Genomic DNA, 22,598 nt, shown 5'->3' with positions numbered 1-22,598 from the left:
ACCACACCAATATTTTTGATTATCATTCTGTATGGACTAACTCCAATATACTTTCTAGAGAATCAACTAGACAGTCAGACTCAATCAAGAGAAAAGTATACGAGGAGTTAATATCTCCCTCTCTTGATTTGATTCTTACTCAAGCAAATAGAAATATGCGAGTCTTTATCAAATACAAGGATAATAAACTTGGATGGTACCAAAGACCAATATCCAAGGATCAATCAATTTCCAATCGAAAACCAAAGGTTGGATTTCACAATTTATCGACACAAACGCACTATCCGTGATATTTCAATTATATAACAAAATATAATTCGGAATAGAAATAACACAGGCACCAGAAATTTTGTTAACGAGGAAACCACAAATGCATAAAAACCCCAGGACCTAGTCCAGATTGAACACCACAATGTATTAAGCCGCTACAGACACTAGCCTACTACAAACTAACTTCGTTTCTAGACTGTAGTTGAACCCTAATCAATATCACACTGATTCAAGGTACAGTTGCGCTCCTTACGTCTCTGATCCCAGCAGGATACTACACACTTGATTCCCTTAGCTGATCTCACCCACAACCAAGAGTTGCTACGACCCAAAGTCGAAGACTTTAATAAGAAAATCTGTATCAAACAGAAAAGTCTACGATAATAGATAAATCTGTCTCCCACACATAAACCTACAAGTTTTGTTCCGTCTTTTGATAAAATCAAGGTGAACAGGATCCAATCGATAACCCGGACTTATATTCCCGAAGAACAGCCTAGAATTATCAATCACCTCAGAATAATCTAAATCGTATGGTAGCGAAACTGGATATTGTGGAATCACAAACGATGAGACGAAGATGTTTATGATTTCTTCTTATCTTGCCCTATCGGAGATATAATCTCAAGCCAATCTTACAATTGAAATCGTACGATAGAAAATGGTAAGATCAGATCGCTCATTTATAAGAGAAGTAGTTTCATCTGGCTTCACAGTCCCAATGAAGTATTTAAGGCGTTAACCGACAGGGTCTCGAGAAGAAACCTACGGTTAAAGGAGAATCGACTCTATCAAACCAACTAGTATCACACAGGAGGTGTGGGGATTAGTTTTTCCAATTGCTAGACGTCTCCCTTATATAGTTTTCAAATCAGGGTTTGCAATCCAAGTTACCTTGGTAACAAAGCATTCATATTCACCGTTAAATGAAAAACCTGATGTATCCAAGCTAATATATTTCAACCGTTAGATCGAAACTTAGATTGTCATACACACAAATGAAATGTATTCATTCAGATTTGAGTAACCGTACCTAAACGTGTACACTTAGTTGGTTCACAGATAGTTAACCAATGGTTATCCATATAAGCACTTTCATATTAACCGTATTCATATTTCTCATAACTAGTTCAAATGACTCATAAGAACTAGTTCAAGAGTTGTTCAATTGCTTAGATCTTTATACATAGAAACAATTGAAACAAAATCGGTTTGATTCACTTGAATCAATTCATGAACAATATATCCACGGTTTGCAAAGCTTGCATTTCTTATTGATTTATTGTTTAAGTTCATGAAACTACCGATTTGAGAAATATAACCAGCATAGGTACGCGTACTGGTATGTGTACCATAGCAACCGGACTTGAGTTTGAAAACTCAGCATAAATTTTCGGTTTGAAAACTTCCGTGGGTATGCGTACGGATACACATACCTAGGTGACTGGTTTTTCAGTTTGCAAACTTCACAAACTACAACAGAAATTTTCGGTATGAAAACTTCCACCGGTACGCGTACCTAACCTATCTCCTTCACCAATACCGCATGCACACATATGCACGCACTTGGTTTCCGGCACATGTATTTATACACTAATGTGCGAATACACTATATATGCTTATATCCATAGTTGGTTACGTAATCTTAACTCTACATTTCAATCATTGAAACATTTTTCTATAATGTTATAATAGTCGTTAGACATAAAGAATCGACTATCGTCATCAATGCTATTTTCAGAATTGAAACATCATCATGACTTTCGTCACGGGTAAAGATGAAAATGGTTAAAGTAAAAGCTTACCAACACATATTTCGAGTAAAACATAGGCGAGTAAACTAGGCTCGAAATAGCAAATGTGTATGTATGAAAACTATCATACTTATACGACTTTTGTCTCAAGAGTAGGAGATAGAGTAGATAGACTTTTGAGTGACAGATGAGTTCAAGTATCCATATACCTTTTGGTCGGATTAAATTCCACTGGTTCCTTGAGTAGTTCTTCGTCTTCATAAGATAATCGCCATGGAGTCTGGAGCTCAACTATTCCTAACTATCCTAGACCGAGACTTAGTCATAAGTATACTATAAATCAAGACATATAGTTTTGATCACTAACATTGACAAACATGCATGAGATTGCAACACATGCGAGTTCGACCGAGCAATGCTCTAACATCGTCTTTCTACTGAGGAATGATCTTTCAGTTTTTTAAGACAAGAAACTTCCTTCAAAAATTTTACCACCATATGTTGAAGAAGTATAAGTTTCCTGTCAAGTGACTGAAAATTGTATTCCTTACAATCACCACGGAATCGGTTCAAAGTTTCCTTTGGACAAGATTTCGTTTGATCATCAGTAGATCTATAAGCTGGTTTCTCATTCTCTTCCAACTTGATGTAGTTAGGCAATCTACCATCATCTTGATCTGTTTCAGATGTGATTAAACCGGTTTTATCACAGTCTGTAAAAGTTGAGCAAGGACTTTTAGTTTCCTCATCAGAAGAAATCACAACGACATCATTAGTTAGAATCATATTACGTGTCTCTTTATCTGTAAGGGATTTACCAAGAGCCTCTAGTTTGACAGTGAGATTCATTTTCTCTTTGGCTAGACAATTCAGTCGAATGTCTTTTTCTCTGATCTCCTGTTTAAGAAGATTTGACTATGTCTTTAAAATGAGTACTTTAAAAGACAGATATTGTATAGGCTTTAGGAGTTTTATCAACTCTTTATCAGCGTCTTCTCTTTCATCAGAGATAGACATAGATGTTTTCGTCACTCCTGGATCATGAGTCAACGAAGTAGTAACATCTTAAACTTTTGAGTATTCATACTCTTGCACAACGTTAACTGAATCAGTCATTAGATTCAATTCTTATAGGTTGGATGCACCAAACACATATTATTAGATCTTTTCGTGTTTGCCTGCTCTGATACCAATTGAAAAGGCGAGGGTACCCAAATATACCTCAAGCTAAAACTTTTCCTACCTATAAGTCCTTTCTCCGAAAGTGATTGTCTATGGAAAGAGTCGAGACAATACAACTAATCGGTTCACACTTCGTGTGATCGTCTATGGATACGAGATCGAGACAATACAACAACGAAGTATGTTTACTTGATACAAAGGTTCGGACTTAACTAAACACAATAGGATTCACTTATCAAGTAAATATGAATTAACGTTTGTGTAATTTACTTTAATTATAATAAAACAATTATAATGCGTAAATAAAGTAAATGACACAACAAGATTTTGTTAACGAGGAAACCGCAAATGCAAAAAAAAAACCTGGGACCTTGTCCAGAATTGAATACTCTCAGGATTAAGCCGCTACACAAAATTACACCTAACTTCGTATAGTTGAGACCAGGCAACTAAACCTATGGTTCACCTAGTTCGACTGTATTCCCACGCCTCCGACCTTAGTCATGTACTTGGAACAATTCCTTTGGTTCGTATTCCAAACAGTAAAGGAACAACAAATCTATTTGGTATCAACTTTATTCAACCAAGTGATATGAGTTGCAGGCTCTTCTGTTTATCTTAACATAAACTCCTTTGTCAGGTCCTTAAATCTATCTTATATTCAATTACCGAAGTAATCGTTTAAAATTAAGCCAACAACACTATTAATCCAAAGAATTGTGTTGATGCCGATCTACTCAATTAATCAATCCAATCTATTACAAGGATAAACCGATTATTAATTGGATCCTCTTTTACCGAAACAAGTGTTGTGCACACCAAAGATTGTGAACCCACAAATCAGAAATCTTCAATATCTTCTTCGTCTTCAAATCTTCTTAGATCTTCAATAATAACCTGCACACAATCACTTGAATCTCTTGTGATCAATCACGCACAGAACGGAGTCTGTTAACAATGGATTATCACAAGATCGTCTTTAGAACTAACAACAGTCTAAAGATCCATGTCGAAACTCTGAACTAGTTTGAGTGAATCTTATATCAGAAAAGAAAATAATCAAGAATAAACAAACTATGTGCAATCAAATTTCAACCACCGTTAGTCAATCAAATCAATGAAAACAAAAGATGAACCACAATTATCTAGTTTCCCACCAACGGTACACGCTAGAGCTTCTCAATCCCAAAGAAGACTTTAAACTGAGCGCCCGTAAGAGATTTCGCCTAATTAGGTTACTCTCCTCTCTGAATAGGCGGCTACATCAGTAACAACACAACAAAGAGGAAGCTTGTTGTTACGAAGGATTAGTTTGCTAGAAAGGCAAACTTCAAGTATTTATAGACAAGGAAGTTTGGACACACCAAGGAATTTCCAAAACCGAAAATATTCTCAAGATATTCATTAAAGCACAAACTCGGTTTTTATAATTCCTGAAAATGCTCTGTCCAAAAATAATGACCGAAATCTCTCGAAAAATCTCTAATTAGTAAATGCACATTAATAATTCTTATTTCCATACAAAATGAAATTAATAACCTTAATTAAAAGATTCTTAACTTATTTATGTTTCGATCCTGGGATTATCTTCCCTTAGCTATTAAGGAATAACTTTGAACAATTAAAAAAATAAATATTCAAAGCACGTGTTCAAAGTATGTCGACATCCTTACTTTATAAGTTCTCTTTCACTCTTACAACCTCGAAACCGATTTGCCACACTTCCAAACAAGTTTAGAATTGGTTCATCTGACTTTCAAGAACTATGCGATTGATCAAATAACATTCAATCACAATCATGGGTTAACGGTTCTACCAAAACAAGTTTCGGTTCTAGCTTCCATGTGAGTATTGTGCATAGTAACACTAGCTTTCCAAAATTCGGTTACTAGGTACTAGGATCGGTTCCCCACATATATATGGTATCTAACTTATATGTGATGCACATGTCCATAGGATCAGTTCCCCTTTGCCTAAAAACATGTTGCACATGTTCATAGGATGGGTTCCCCTTTCTGCTATAAACCTTGTTGCACCTCATACAAGGATCGGTTCCCCTTTGTGGTGTACTGCACCTCTTACTAGGATCGGTTCCCCTTTCCCATATTTGGTCAGACATAAAATCACAAAACTGATCATACCATCTCAGGTTATTACTTAAGATCGGTTTCACTAATAAAAGTCATACCAATACGTAAGTCAGGTCTTTGTGAATAGTTCTACCAAGAACACAAACAAGTCGTGAATGGTTATACTCAATTACACATATTGGTTGTTCATAAGATATGCAATGAATAACAAAACCAATAATGCCTTGCAATTTCCTTTTCGGTTCACAAATAAGTTTATGAACTTACTTCCTTAGAACACATGTAAAACATTGTTCCCAAGGATGAAATCCTCACCTCATACCCATACATAATCACAATAACATTCAAATGATTGTGGCGATGTATTATCTACAAAGTTTAATGGTTAAGCAATAAACCTCGTATAGTATTCCTTAATACTATGTCTATCTAGAGTTCAAATATGCTTCGCAGTTTTGTTTTCAATATGCACGACTTGAAAGATACGTTAGGGAATGAAACAGTTCAAATCAAATATCACTGACCTCAAGTGGAAGGATGATTGTTGTCGTTGTAGATCCTTTATTCTTCACATATTCAATACTTCGCAATACTTGTAATGTCTCATATCCTAATACTTTCAAGCTAACCTATACGAAGTTGACTCTAGTACATAATCAAGTGACTCTTAACATGAGTTTTGATTCACTAAAATATGACAACCAAACTTGACATACCAATGCTTGGTGGGTTCAACCGAGCCATGCTCTAACAGTTTCCCGAACATCGACATAAATTAATGTCAACGCAAGTTACGAACAAAGAGATAATTTTAATCGGTATGACTCAACATAAGAAAATCGTACAGAATTGACAGTGCAGTAATATCACAGAGGTGTGAACATGAGTAGATCAATACTGCGAAAAATTCTCACAGAGTTTGTTCTATTTTTAGTTTGTAAAACATAATAGATTTAACTTCTGACCATATATGAGATATCAGTTCAATTCACACAGAGTAAAGTATGCATATATCTCATAAGACTTCGCAATACATTAAACCAATAATGATTTAAGACAGCAAGTTCATCTTCCAAAACCTCTAGAATTTAAATAAATAAATCTAAAAACATGCAAGATGAAAACGTTGGAAATATCTTGTGTAATCACAATATTTGCTATACCAAACCCTAGTTATCCTTCTTGAATGCAGTTCTCACAAGAAGTTTCATAGTACTTAAAATCTTTTAAAAATTATTTATCATCTCCGAACTCCTTATCAACGACGGGCATAGGAACATATGGTTCATGAATGAAAGAGTTAGTTCCTACAAACCTGTTAGGTTGTTGTTTGACAAGTGCTTTGTAGTTCAAGAGATTTTTGCATAATCACTTTCAGACCCTGCACCTCCTTCTTGGTTTTCTTAAGTTCTTCAAGAAGAGTTGCAAACCTGTTTCTTATTGGAGTGGTACGCTATTGGTTTATTCATATTCTTCCTTTTCCTTTTAAGAGATAAGTCAAAAGGATAGGACATGTAAATACCCTCAAGCTCGTCAATGCTACTTGACTGGTCTACCGATAGTCAAGAGACGTCTTAGCCGATAATAACTCGATTTAGTTTAACACGAACGTTAATTAATAGAAACTAATCTAGTAGCGATTTAGATACGAAATTAGTACCGCTCAATAGTTCTCGAAAAGTTAGGCGAAAGGGACTACTTGAACGTGGAAATCAGATATAGAATGAAGAAGAAATCATCCAAGATTTCTAAGAGGGGAAAAGTAGTTATTTTGCATCTAGACCAAGTGGCTGCCCGTATCAATTTTTTGGGTGCCTTAGTAATTTCTGGTCGGCCTTATCCCCAATCGGTTGAGAGGATAAACTCTCATTTCTATTTTTTCTTCTTCTTCATTCTTCTTTCTTCTTCTTGTTTCTTTCTTCTTCTCTTCTTCCTGTTCTTCGCCTGCGAGAGAGTTGAGAGTTGTGAGTTTGGTTTGACAGATCTAGTTAATGATGGAGAGTATATTAAGTAGAATATGGTGATGATGTGTGGTCTATTAAGCACGGGATGAAGGAGGAGATTAAGTTACTGAGAATCGAAATTAGGGTTATAAATTTGTTTGATGTTCTGAAGATCAAGAAGATGATATATAGAGATACTGTTGGATGAGGAAGCATGGGTAGATGTTTAATTAAAGTACTGAAATCATTTTGAAGATGAATTAGAGAACCAAGTTAATGTTTCTCAAGTAATTGAATTAAAGTTCAAATTAATGATATATAAGAGGAATTAAAGATTGGGTTTGGCTGATTGAGGAAAGGTTGGTGTTTAATTGATGAAGTGAAGTTGTTCTGAAGTTGAATGAAAGGAAAAGATAATTAGGGTTTCTGTTCTTCAAGAAATAGAAATTAGTGTTTCGGCAGAATTGTTTTGATGAATCAGCAATTCAGAAAGTATCATTGCTTGGAATGGTGTGTTGTTTGTGTAAATGAAATTACGGAATTGGAGTTGGAGGTGGTGATAGAACTGAGATTGAATCAACTATGTGTATATGTGTTTGTATGATTGGAATGGAGTTGGTGTTGATGTTGTGAGAATTGTACAGAGGTGGAGTTCAGGTTTAGATTGTGTTGAATTGAGTTTAAGGCATGTGGTATGGGATGTAGTTTTGTTTTGTTCAACTGATAATTGAGAAGTAATGTTGCATTGAGAATTACAGATGGTGGTATCGCTGTTCTGTTGAGAAGTAGTGGTGTTCTTTTTGAAATGATGATGATGTTGTGACTCGGAGAGGTTGAACTTAATGGATTATTGGTGGTTGAAGTAATTGGAATTGAGTCAATCTATGATATAGATGAAGTGAATATTTCCCTGTGATGATGTAACTGGAGGTGTACAGTTTTTATTGATAGTGAGTTGGGAGAGTAGCCATTATATAGGAATGATGATTGTAGAATCATAGTTGGATAGTCTCTTTGAAAGCCTGCATCTACTGCAATTGCAGGTAAGCTTAGTTTGTGTTTGTAATTAAAATTCAAAGTTGTTTAAGAATAAATGTATAATTTTAGTTAGTAGATTTGAAGTGTTAATGAAGTAGAGTTAGAAATGAAGCTATGGCAGGGAGGAATGTTGCTCAGTTTAACCTTAGTTTATTGTGTTGAGTCTGGTGATGCACCATTATGGTGTAGTTCGGCTTTTGGCCTTTGCAAAGGCTTTGTCCTTGAGTTAATTTAGCTGACTCGGTTTCCTGACTGATTTGAATCAGTTTAACTCAGTTGACCCGACTTGACTCGGTGGATTTTGACTCGTTGACCGTTTAACCCTGGACTTGACCTTGGATGGACGTGGACTGTTAGTTGAACCCTTTGACCGTTAGTTAACCTGAATGGATTGGGCCTTAGGTTATTGGGCTTGTTTTAGTGGACTTCGACTTAGTACCATGTATTCGTAATTTGATATTTTGGACCCTTTATAATCTGAGTTAGCCTTTGGTTCCTTCTAAAAAGTTGTAGATAGTCATAAGACTTATTTAATGGATTATAGAACCAACCCAATTGAATTAGTAACTCTTAGGTATGCTAAAGATAGGTAATAAAAGATATAGAACCATAAGTGGACTTAGAATCATTAGATTGACTTGTATGATTCTCGTGTGACCCATTTTGGCTAGATTCTTAGAGTGTTTGTGTGATTAACAGTTAGTTATTAACAACGATCGATTCAAAGGATGAACCAGTGGATCGTGGATCTCGAGGTAGGCGTGGCTTGTCATCAAAAGAGGTGGGAATTTACATTTAACTCTTTTGTGAGCATTGTTGTTTTCTTTTACAAAAGTATATGTTTAACAAACTCGTGCATTGTCTATTTTTGATTCCATGCATTGTTTAGTTTGTATTACGGTTGTTCTGTTGATTCTTTGAATATTTCCATGGATTGTAAAGGACGTGTAATGTTTTGATTCTCTATATGAATTTTTATGGGAAATAAGAATTTCCACGTGTGGTATATAGGATATGCTCCTTCACATTTATACCTACTTACTTTCAGCTTTTATGCACATGGCTAGGGCGATACACCACAATATTATTATTCGGTGTGGAATTCACGACATCAATATTATGCATTGTTTGAAAGAGGAGTTTGTTCCATATACATGTTTGTTTGTTTCAGTGACTTGGTCGCTATTTAATGTTTGGGAAAACATGTATTGTTTTCCAAATCTTGCTTATGATTACTTAAAAGTTAAATGTTATTTATACTAGGCACCCCTTTTAGGGATGATGTGCTCACCCATTCCCACTTCCAGTTTCAGAGACAAATCAGAGTTGCGCGGTGGAAGCTTCGAGGAGTTGAGTTCGTTAGTTGGTTAATTTCTGCTATATTCATTGTGTCGTATATTATATTTGTTAACCGAATGACTATTGTATATGTATCATTTGAAAGGAGTTCTTGTATATATATATTTCAGAGAGGGGTTAATTTTTGGGTTAAGTTTTGTAGCAGATTTCTTAATTGAATGTTTAAGCAAATGTTTCAGATCCTTAGCGCCTCTTTATTTAGTTAATCACTTAGATTAGTCAGCTGCTAGCTTTGGGGGCGCTATAGGACATCTCTTGTTGCTTTCTAGTTGGATGAGTATCAACAACCATTGGAACATAGATTTCACGAGAAGATGTTGTGCTTGGAGTCTCCATAATTTGTAGGAATAAAATTGATTTGTGAAAACACAAATACATTGATCAACAAGCAAAACTTCTTGTGAAAGAGATATGAGTCTTAAAGAAGAAGATATTTACCATGCATGCTTATGAAACAACAAAAGTTCACGTACTAGAAAAGATACATAAAACCTAAGAAGAATGAAATGTCACTTTTATCCTTCCTTAAGTTTTCATATAGATGATCCGAGATATAAATAGAGAATCGGGCTGAGTCACGTTCTGCGAATCGGGCGATCAACTCAGGCGAATTTTTTCTTCATCTTTCTTCGTTTTTCGTGCTCTGATCATTACTTCAGTTAAAAATCTTACAGAAATTAGTTCTTTGATTGCGTCTTGACCTATGTATTATCATTAATTCAAGTGGTTTTATGGATTCTTGTCCCGCAACCTCTGGATTTGAATCTTTTAAAACAAATATGTTAGGTTTTAGTAAAGAAAATAATTCTAAGATTATTCCTTCAATAGAATTGCCTGATGATTTATTTGAAGAAATTTTGAATCCATGGAGGTTTTCACTCATCGGAAGGTTAAACTTACAAAAAATTAAATTTGTTGATGCTACTTCTCTTCTTCGACAACAATGGAAATTGGTGGGTGATTGCAAATTAATTCCATTAGGTAGGGGTTTTTTCACAATTAAGCTTGATAATGAGGTTGATCGTCAGCATATCAAAGAAGGTAAATGGGAAGTATTGAATCACATTCTGCAAGTTAGAAAATGGATCTTCAGCTTTAGACCTGAAAGTCAAAGAACTTCAAAAACTATGGTATGGGTGAGATTTCCAGGACTTGGTCTTGAATTGGAGTGAAAATATTTTGTTTAAAATAATTAAGGAAATTGGTAATCCTATCAAGCTTGATGAAGCTACTGCAAAATGTGAAGTTGGGTACTATACAAATGTTCTTGTTGAAGTTGATTTTGCTAGAACTATTCCTAATAAATTTTGGATTGGTACCAAGTATGGTGGGTTTTTCAGAGCATTTCAATTCCAGTCTGTCCAAAATTCTGCTCAACCTGCAAGATTGTTGGTCACTTCATTACTGAATGCAGAGTGGAGAAGAATAAAACTCAGCAAGCAAGTAAAGTACACACTCAGGGTAACATCAAGCCTACATCAACTCATGTTCAAATGCGAACTCTTAAAAGTAGAGCTTCTCATATACCTTTTGATATTTGTGATAGATCAGAGGTTGATAATGGGTGCAATACTATAGAAATGGTGCAAGGAAGTACATCTGGTGCTAATAGTAATCAAATTCCTATTGAAGACTCAATAATCTCTAATATTGTGTCTCCTACTCAACTACAAATTGACAGCAACTCTGTATCAATTAATATGGATGGAGGGAGATTTAGTGCTCTAAATCAATTGGAACAAAAGGAGGATGATGTTATAAGTGTTGATGAAGAAATTTTAGCTGAAATGGATCCTCAAAAACTAATTCAAATTGCTAAAATTACTGAATTAGAGAGAAGTGTTGTTAAATTTGTGGATGCAGGTTCTGGAAAAGTTACTGATGAGCCAGTTCCCTTTACAACTTGGTCCTTTGTGGTTACCTCTTCTGCAAGTAAGAACACAGAAAGTGAAGTTATTAAAACTGCTTCTGTAGCAAAGAATAATTCAGGTACCAAAAATCCAGTTCAAGCACCAGTTAAATACAACTTTAGAAAAAATGTGGGTAAGGGGGTCCAAAAATCCTCCAAACCAAAACATGAAAGTATTATATTGGAACATTAGGGGTCTTAGGAGAGCTAGGGCCCAACAGAAGCTTCACCATTTAGTTAGTCAATTTCAGCCAACACTCTTATGGATAACATAACCTAAGATTAAATTTCTTCTTCCTTTTGTAGCAAGTTAAACCTTCCTAGTATGCAAAGTATGGTTATACACAATGCCTCAACAACTCATAAAACTAATATCTGGTTATTTTGGAATACTTCCATTCAACTCCTTCCATTGTGTCTATTACAAGTCAAATGATTACAGTGGCAGTAGGTGATGTCTTTATTTCAGGAGTCCATGCTCATGTTAATATGGTGTAGAGAAGATTTTTATGGTCAGAATTGCAGATGATTAGTGATCTTAAGTTGGTTAGTCATAGGTGATTTCAATGTTGTTCTTTCACTGGAAGAAAAAGTTGGTAGTAATTCTCCTTCAAGAAGATCAATGTTATATTTTAGTGAATGTTTAAACACTTGTGAACTCCTACAAGCTCCTAAAGTTGGTTTAGATTTTACTTGGTCAAATTGTCAGCATGGAAGTAAAAGAATTTTGTGTAACCTTGACATAGCAGTCTTCAATATGGAATGGTTAAAGTTATACAATGATTAGGGATATAAAGTTGGAATTAGAGTGGTTTCAGATCATTCCCCTTTAATGGGTGGATGTGTTAATATTCCTAAACCTACTAATGCTCCTCTCAGATTCCAAAAGATGTGTCTAGAGCATCCTGGTTTTATGCAAGTTGTTGAAGATAGCTGGTCAGAGCCTATAAATGGTGATCCTGCCTTCATATTTCTGCACAAACTTAAAAGATTAAAGTTAATTTTAAAATAATGGAATTGGAGTACATTTGGAGATGTTCAAGTCAAAATTAAGGAAGCAGAAAAGTTAGTTAAGGAAAATATGACAATTTCAGATAATCATCCTCATGATAAGCAGGGATTAACTGAATTGGTGTTAGCTCAGAATGATTTAAACTCAAAATAAGTTCAACACTGTATTATGATGAAACAAAAGTCAAGGGATTAAATGGGTTACATAAGGGTCTTCCAATACCAATTTCTTTCATACAAATGTTAAAATAACACAAACCAGAAATATGATATGTGAATTGGAGGATGTGGATGGTAACATAGTAGCTGATCAAGGAAAAATATCAGATATTTTGGTTAATTTCTTCCAACAAAAATTTCAAGCTCAGGAGGTAACTGTGAATGATCCATTATTGGATGTTATTCCCAAACTGATAACAGATGAGGATCAAGCCATGATAGAGGTTATCCATGTTTTAGATGAAATTAAAAATGCAGTATTTGATATAAATGCAGATGGTGCACCAGGTACAGATAGTTTTTTGGCATTTTCTATAAATCTTGTTGGGATATCATATACAAAGATTTGGTGAATGCAGTTCAATATTGCTGGAAAAGAAAGTACATTCCAAGATGTATGAATTCAAACTTCTTAGTATTACTCCCTAAAGTTCAAGGAGCAAAAAAACCAAGTCAATTCGGACCTATTGGTTTAAGTAACTTCATCTTCAAAATATTTACAAAAATCATAGCTACTAGATTGAATTGTCTTATGAGTAAATTGGTCTCAGTTCAGCAAACAACTTACATTAAGGGGAGAAGTATACATGAACAGGTCATGATGGCTTCTGAACTAGTAAATGAAATGAAGCACAAAAGGAGGGGGGGAATGTAGGTTTAAAGCTTGACATATCACAAGCTTATGATTCAGTTAATTAGGATTTCCTTTTTAAAGTACTGCAAAAATATGGCTTCTCTGCATCTTGGTGTGAGTGGTTAAAAGTTCTTTTTTCATCAGCTAAAATTTCTGCGATGATTAATGGTGGTCCACAAGGATTTTTCTCAATGGAGAGAGGATTGAAGAAAGGGGATCCTCTGTCTCCATTACTGTTTGTGCTAATGGAGGAAGTCTTAAGTAAAAAATTAAGCAAATTGGTAGAAATGAAAAAATTGCAACCAATGGTTGTCAGAAAAGGAGTTTATCCAACTCATCTATTCTTTGCTGATGATGTCTTCATCTTCAGTAATGGGTCTAAGAAAAGTTTGGAATCTCTTATTAATCTTCTCAACGGTTATCAAGAATGTTCAGGTCAAATAATCAATAAACAGAAAAGTAAATGCTTTGTAGATGGTTGCACTCCTTTAAGAAAGTCTCAAATTTCAAGTTTACTGCAAATGGAACTCACATCATTTCCTGACAAGTATTTAGGTGTCATCTTGAAGCCTGGAAGAGTTAAAAGTGCTACTATGTGGCCAATGGTGGATATGATGCAGAGTTACTTAACAGCTTGGAAAGGTAAAATGCTCTCATTCCATGATAGGCTGGTGCTCATCAAATCTGTTTTGTGCAGTGTTCCAATTTATGACATGGCAGTCTACAAATGGCCAAGTTCTGTTATTAAAGTCTGTGAAAAAATTATAAGAAACTTCTTATGGACTGGTGACAGTGAGGTTAAAAAATATGATACTTTTGGTTTGAGCAAAGTATGTATACCTTTCAATGAAGGAGGGTTGGGCATTAGAAGACTAGAAGTGATCAATAAGGCTTTATTAATGAAAATAATGTGGAAGCTTATTAATTCTAATGATGACTGGTCAAGATTTTTTGCTGCTAAATATAAAGATAAATATGGTCAATGGTGCACTCAGTGGAAATTATCCACAGTATGGCCAGGTTTAAAGTGGGCTTGGAAGGAATTGAAGCAGAATTTGAGATGGAGTGTTGGCACTGGAAAACAAATAACATTATGGTTTGATGCTTGGGCAGGTGAGAAATCTTTAACTGAATTTGTGGGTATTATTGATGCAATCAAAGATAAACTGCACATGACAATGAATGATATTTTGGTGAATGGTGAGTGGAAAATTCCAAGTGAATTACAAGCTTTTATTCCATCTTCATTACCAGCAATAAGTGGAGAGCAAGAAAAACTTATATGGAGTGGTGACATAAAAGGTATTTATTCTACATCTGCAGCTGTTGAAAAAGTCAGAACCAAAGAACCAAGAATACATTGGCCTGATCAAATATGGAAAAAATTTCTACATCCCGGTATTGATAGTAACATTTGGAAAATACAAAAAAGTGTGTATGTTGATGGTGCAAAACTAATCAAGAAAGGTTATTCTCTTGCTTCAAAATGTTGTATCTGCCAGCAAGATCAAGACAGTATGGAGCACATCCTCTGGTTCTGCAACTTCAGTAAATTTATTTGGAAATGGTTAGTTGCTATCTTTCAGTTCCAACCTCCTACTTCTTTCTCTGATGTTCTTAAATCTGCAAAACAAAAGAGCTCAATTATTAAACAAGTATGGCTCACAGCTGCATGTGCCACAATGAGAGAATTATGGTTTCAAAAGAATAAACTCATTCATGAAAACATCATACCAAATGTTGAGAACTTCAAAAGAAGAATTTTGAGTTTGGCATTTTATGGTGGTTTCAGAATGACAGGTACAAGATGGGGACAAAACTATGATTCTGATGTACTCAATTTTTTCAATCTTGGACAAAGAAGCATGAAGTTCAGAGTCATCAAAGAATGTCAGTGGAGCAGTCCAAATATTGGTTACCCCTTATTCTGTTGTGTTGGTTCTGTAATTGGTAACCCAGGAATGGCTGGCTTTGGTATTATTGCAAGAAATCATAACAATCAAGTCATTGGAACTGTTTCAGGTGGTATTAGAGTTGCTACTTCTTACATAGCTGATGTTTTAGCAATTGTATGGGATGTAGAATGGGATGCTAAATTGCAATGCAGTAAAGTTCTTATCAGAGTTGTTCCAAAATCAGTGATTGAGGATTTCAGCAAAAGCATAGTTCCATGGTGTCTTCATACAAGGTGGATAAAAGAAAAAAGAAACATTTCTGAGATTATATTTGAGCAGTGTTACAAAGAAGTAAATTTCTATGTTATAGAACTAGCTAAGAAAGGTACACAGCTTCATCAGGGAAATGTAGAAATTCATACAGGGAAACCTCCATCTCTTGTTCAAGTTGAGTTACCTGGTAGAAAATATTACATATTTTGCTAGGATTGTTAGGCATTGTCTGTAACAGTTTTCAATTTTAGTTTCTGCTTTTGTAATTTTCAAATTATATATTTTAATAAAATGGTGATTTAGCAAAAAAAAAGTTTCCACATAGATCAAACATTTCAATACCATTACTTGAGACATAGATTAAGATGAACAAATAAAAGATGGTCATCCAAGTAATAATATTCAAATTTGATCAAAAGCCCTGATGTGCACAGTTCTTGTCTCTTTTAAGGGCACATGAGACAAGATGCACATTTCAATACAATTAAATTGTGTTGAGGTGAGGTGAGCATTAGAGTGCTCACCACTAGGTTCCTGCACGGAATTTATAATATCCTTCTTTACGAAACGTTTAACCCGAACTCTTCTCTTCATTTGAGATTTTACCTTAACATTTGAATTAATAAATCATTTAGGAGAAGAAGAATTAACTTTGCGTACCTCGGGATTGGACTTTTGAACAAGTTTAAAAACATTTTCCAAATGACTACCCCTCTGTTGCAGTTTGTTGACATACCTTAGTTTGTGTTTGTACTTGAAAATTGTGTGAGTCCATGACCCTCAATAGTACAATAAGGACATGTCAGTTTGGAGATCAATGCGGTAACTGCATTATCCGTTAAATAAATAGTACCTGAAATAATAACAGAGTTTTCATTAGTATACGAAAAATCCATCACATCCTCTAATAATTTTGATGAAAACTCATCAACCAAATTATCAAGATTGATATGAGTATTGCTACATTCCTCAAAATTGATAATTTCACCCAAGAGTGCTACACTTGACCCTTCATCCTCTTTGGAATCATAATGATCAGATGTTTCATCAAGTATTACATCCAAACTCTTGTTGCCAGTATATTTCTTTCGATTTGGGCACTCATTAGCAAAGTGATCGAACCCTTTACACTTGAAGCACTATGGCATATCCTCATCGTCAGTATCGTTAGAATCTCTGTTTTTGACATAAATACGATTATGTGGATTAGCTGACGTAGGAGGCTTTTCTCTAGTGAACCTTTTATTTCTCTTCCTAAGAAGTTCTCTAAACTGTCTTGTGATCAATGAAACTGAGTTATCATGATCTTCATCTAAAAAATCAGGATCACCAAGATTATTCACAGAGTTGTCAACACTTTCAATTTTAAGAGTTCCAGTGTTTTTCAGTGCCTTGAACGCAATATCCTTTCCGACTTTGGATTACACTTCATGATCAAAGATCTTTAACTTTCCAACTTGAAAAAGCGGGGGTCTAAGAACACCACCCAATATTTCGCTTAGCAATCTGTATGGACTAACTCCGAAATACTTTTTAGAGAATCAACTAGACAGTCAGACTCAATCTAGGTAAAAGTATCTCAAGGAGTTAATATCTCTCTCTTGTTTTGATTCACTCAAGCTAATAGAAATCAGCGAGTCTATAATCAAACACAAGGAATAACTTGGACGGTACCAAAGACCAATGTCTAAGGATCAATCAATATCAATCAACAACCAAAGGTCGGACTATCCAATTGATTGATCTAATGCACAACCTGTATTATTTCTATTATATAATCAAATATAATGCGGAAAGGAAATAACACAGACACCAGAAGTTTTGTTTACGAGGAAACCGCAAATGCAGAAAAACCCCGAGACCTAGTCCAGATTGAATACACATTGTATTAAGCCGCTATAGACACTAGCCTACACCAAGCTAACTTCGGACTGAACTATAGTTGAACCCCAATCAGTCTCCCACTGATCCAAGGTACAATTGTACTCCCTACGCCTCTGATCCCAGCAGGATACTTCGCACTTGATTCCCTTAGCTGATCTCACCCACAACTAAGAGTTGCTACGACCCAAAATCACAGGCTTTAACAATAAACAAATCTGTCTCACACGGATAAGTCTATCAAAGGATCAATCTGTCTCCCATAGAAAAACCCTAAAGTTTTTATTCCGTCTTTTGATAATAATCAAGGTGAACAGGAACCAATTGATAATCCAGTCTTATATTCCCGAAGAACATCCTAGATTAATCAATCACCTCACAACAATCTTAATCGTATGGTAGCGAAACAAGATGTCGTGGAATCACAAACGATGAGACGAAGGTGTTTGTGATTACTTTTTATATATTTCCTATCGGAGAACTATCACGATCTCTAGCCAATCAATATGATTGTACTGTGACGATAGAAGATGCAAGATCAGATCACATAACTAAGATAAAAGTAGTATCGGTCTGGCTTCACAATCCCAATGAAGTATTTAAGTCGTTAACTTGGTTTTAGAAGAAGAAAACCAAAGGTTAAAGGAGAAACGACTCTAGCAGAGAAACTAGTATCACACGGACGTGTGGGGATTAGTTTTCTCAATGCTAAATGTCTCCTTTATATAGCCTTTCAAATCAGGGTTTTGCCTTAGTTACAAAGCAATAAATATTCACCGTTAGATGAAAACTTGATTTAGATTCAAGCTAATATTTCTCAACCGTTAGATCGAAAACTTAGCTTGTCATACACAAATGACTGTACGCTTCTAGGTTTGTTAACCGCACCCAAACGTGTACATTGTTGGTTCAACAATAGTCTACCCAAACAGGTTAATTATATGAGCGTTTCATACAAACCTTCTTCACCATAACTAGTTCAATTGACTCAAATGAACTATTTAAGAGATTTGTTCAATTGCAAGGAAATCTTATGTAACTACACAAGACACAATTGAAGCAAATATGATTTGATTCACTTGAATCGGTTCATGAACTTTAATAGCCACGGTTTGCAAATGCATTCCTTAGTCTTTTAAGATTAAGTTCAGATATCATCTTTAGATATATAGCCTTCTCAAGTTCGCAGACTAGGTTCACGGACTTAAGACATCGGATAGAGTTTACAAACTCCAGCAGAAATTCTCGGGTTCGAGAACTACGCTGGTTCGCGGACTGGGTTCGCGGAATTGGCTCACGGAAGTAGTTTGTCAACTCCAGCAGAAATTCTCGGGTTTGAGAACTTCGGCAGTTCGCGGACTGAGTTCGCGGACTTGGCACTTGCCATACTTCCGGTTCTCTTGATCAACAAAGTTCGAAAACTTCGGTTCAAGGAATCCATTGGTTATGTAATCTAAACTCTCATTCCAATCATTGAAACATTCTTAGAGGACGTTATATAGTTGTTACACTATTTCTCGTCAAAGCAATTTTCAAGGTGATTAAAACATTCATGACTTTCGTCACTAGGTAAAGATAAACTTGGTCGAAGCGAAAAGCTTACCAACACATATTTCGAGATATAGATAGGCGAGGTATACTCGGCTCGAAATACCAAATGTGTACGATCTAGTCTATACATATAGCATACGACTTTTGTCTCAAAGAGTAGGAGATAGAATAAATAGACTTTTGAGTGACAGATAAGTTCATTTCTCCACATACCTTTTTGTCGAGAAGTTCCACCGGTTCCTTGAGTAGATCTTCTACTTGTATGATGAATTGCCATGAAGTCCTTGAGCTCAACTACACTTACTATCCTAGTCCGAGACTTAGCTATAAGAGACTAGAAATCAAGACTTATAGTTTTGATCACTAACATTGACAAACATGCTTGAGATAGCAACGCATGCGAGTTTGACCGAGCAGTGCTCTAACAATCTCCCCGTTTGTCAATTTAGTGACAAAACTATCAATACATATGGAATACAAAAAAGATAATGAAACTTTAGTAGCTCCTATTCCACATGTCTAATCTTCAACATTCCTCGAAATCTTCGTCACTTCCAAGTACTCCAATGATCCTAGAGGTTGTAAGTTTAGCATCACTGTTGTTGAAGATCCGTAGCTATAACAATGAGAAAGCATCAGTCCCGATCATTTTTATACAGTGTCATAGTATTATTATATAGTGTCAAAGTCCAATTGTATCACAACTTCAAAAATAATACTATGGTGATATGTATCACTCCCCCTTAGTCAATACTCCATCTCACATGAAAATCACTCCCCCTTACACAATGATCCGAAAACCATATGTATTTGTAGTGTGAACTACATATTAATTCTCCCCCTTTTTTCAATAAAATTGGAAAAGTTACAAGAACGAGATCACAATGAAATTTCCGTAAGAGACATTTCATGACTGAGAGAAAGAAACACACATCATCTTATTTTATATGCAATCATATAACCGAAGCTAAATCATTCATCAAGAAGTTTAAAAATAAAAGGTAACCCCTCTAAAATTCCACAGCCGCACACCCCTCAAGATATGACCATTAAGCACAAGTTCAAAAGAACTCTCCCCCATTAGATGTCATTCCCAAGGGAACAACAACGAGCGACCTTAATTTCAAGAGAAACGAAGGATTTTATTGGAAACCAAAACCATGAGAATGATTTTTTATATCCAACTCTCAATCAAATTATTCATAAGTAAACCCATGAATAATCTAATCGGAATACATAATCAAATTAACCACAAAAGTGATAAACTTAATTCATTTTGCTCAACATAAGTAAACTTACGGAGCAACGACTAGCATAACTATTAGAAAATGATTAAGATAGCCGTTCATATACTCAACACAAGAAAAACTCATGGAATATATGAAAACTCAACTAGACTAATTATAAGAGATCCCATAATTAATCTAATTGGAATACACAATCAAACTAATCACAAATGTAATCGATTTAATTGTAATTTGTTTTGCTCGACATAAGAGAACTTACGGAGCAATAACTAAATAACCAAACAAGATTATTAATTAAGTTCACAAATGCTCAACATAAAGTATCTTACGTAACAACCAACCAAGCTAATCAAAATTTAATCAACTTAGTCGTATTGTGCTCAACATAAGACACATTACGGAGCCTCACGGTAATACAAAAAGGATGGATCAATGAAGATCTATGTCGTGGAATACACAAGGATTCATTCTTTTGCACAAGCATATACAATAGCAATAATCCTTGGATACAAAAGATTTTAACCTATCTTCCGTCAAGGGTTGACAATATAGGCTTAACTTTTGTATATGTCAAAAGTCTATTCATTCTTAAACCAATACATGAATATCGATCATGAACGACTTTACTTTTGACAAAAATATGGGACAACAAAGTTCACGGACGTAAACACAAATATCCCATAACAAGTTGCAATATAACAGAATCAAAAATATTGCAAAACATCATCCTCCAAATAGTTTTAGAATTTTAAACCACAAACCTAAAAACAAGAAGATGAAAATAATAGTTATGTGTAGTCACAATCATCGCTATTCAAAGCACTAGTTATTCTTCCAACTAAGCTAAAAATAAGGATTACTAGGCATCTAAAGTAACATTGGAAACTTGATTTAAAACACCTCAAACCCTGTCAGCAACGAGAGATTGAACATGGACGAGTTCATCAGTTGCCTTCTTTAGTTCGTTTTTCAGAAAACCAAGATTCCTTGTTGCAATCCCGAGATGCTCACGAACAACTTCAAAATTATGAAGAAGATTTCCTACCAGTTGTGAAGACAATTGAACTGGTAGTTTGTTTTCATGATCAACAACATGAAAGCATGTTATGGAGACATCAATCAATTCACTGGTCTTGTCCTGCTTGACTTCAACAACCTTGTTGCTTTCATCCATTGTATACAAAAAGAATTCAACTGAATCTTTTAACTTTATGAATCACAATATTTATAAAGTATCCAGAAACCCTAGGATCCATAGTGTTCGTGTGGGTCCAGTACGTGTACAAGCGGTCAACCGTCAGTGAGAGGGATGAACGGAGAGAAGAAGAGAGAAAAAAAATAACTCTTAAAAAAAAAACCTCAAAGCACTCCTGCCAACATTCTCAAGATAAGCAACTTGAGAACAACAAGCATCCTTCTTGTTTAAAAGATGGATGCAACCCTATGCAGTCATAGTGCATTAAGATGAGCATTTGGCCCATCATTATTGACTTCATTTTTCTCTTCTTCAAGGGGATTTAGAGAAGAACCACATATCATAGTTGAAGAAGGTTTAAAAAGAGAGGAATTCGAAATACCTGAGCCAGTTGTTATCCAAGTCTTTTTGATGCCCCGTTTGAGTTTATTTATGCTGATCTTAAGTTCTGTGACTCGATTATTAATATGCATGAAGTCTGGATCAAGAGTCTTGGAACCGCATTCTTTTTCGGGCGAGACAAGGAATTTACCTTTCTTTATCTATGCCTTTTTCTATTTTCAGAGTTATTTAGGAAATCAGTATCTTTGATGTTGTTCTTCCTCCTACCTTTGTTGGCCTTTTTTGATCCAGCAGCATAATCAGAAAGGAACTTACTACAGTGTCCTGTTTGATTGTAGAGCCTGTTATTTGGCCCAACAAAATGAGGGACAGGTTTAATAACTTCTTTAGACACCCATGTAAGAATGTTGTGAATTTTTTCATTCCTAATCCGAAAACGACATTTCTGCTCAGGATGTCCTTTGTTTCCGCAGTAATAGCAGTTCAATGATTTGTCTGTCTTAATGCGAGTCGATTTAGAGGGAGAACAATTTTTGCCTTTAGATATATTGCATGATGCGAGCGGCTTTTCACATGAGGAGTTTTCGCTAGCTTTAACAAAATTAATCTTACTAGTCCTTGGAGCGTCTATTCCTTTATAGCCCAGACCACGTGTATCACGATGTTCTTTACATGCTCCAATCATAGAAGATAATTTTGTAGAGATCGAATTGAACCTTCTCAGATTCTCTTCCAGTGATTTTACATTACCAAGAGCAGCAGCAAGATCAGTTTCCAAGGATTTTTCTTTGGCAAGGAGACTGAG

The 22,598-nt window shown here is 35.2% G+C and overlaps 1 protein-coding gene across 1 annotated transcript; it reads left to right on the top strand.

Annotated features, from left to right (window-relative positions):
* Positions 1–12,822: 12,822 nt before the first annotated feature.
* On the top strand, positions 12,823–15,790 carry LOC113359857. Its single transcript, XM_026603429.1, has 2 exons — positions 12,823–13,063; positions 13,554–15,790. The coding sequence occupies exons 1-2, from the start codon at positions 12,823–12,825 to the stop codon at positions 15,788–15,790; spliced, it is 2,478 nt and encodes an 825-aa protein (XP_026459214.1).
* The last annotated feature ends 6,808 nt before the right edge of the window (positions 15,791–22,598 follow it).

Source organism: Papaver somniferum, chromosome 3, assembly GCF_003573695.1.
Source record: "Papaver somniferum cultivar HN1 chromosome 3, ASM357369v1, whole genome shotgun sequence".
NCBI classification, from domain to species: Eukaryota; Viridiplantae; Streptophyta; class Magnoliopsida; order Ranunculales; family Papaveraceae; genus Papaver; species Papaver somniferum.
This window is presented reverse-complemented; position numbering and strand designations above follow the sequence as displayed.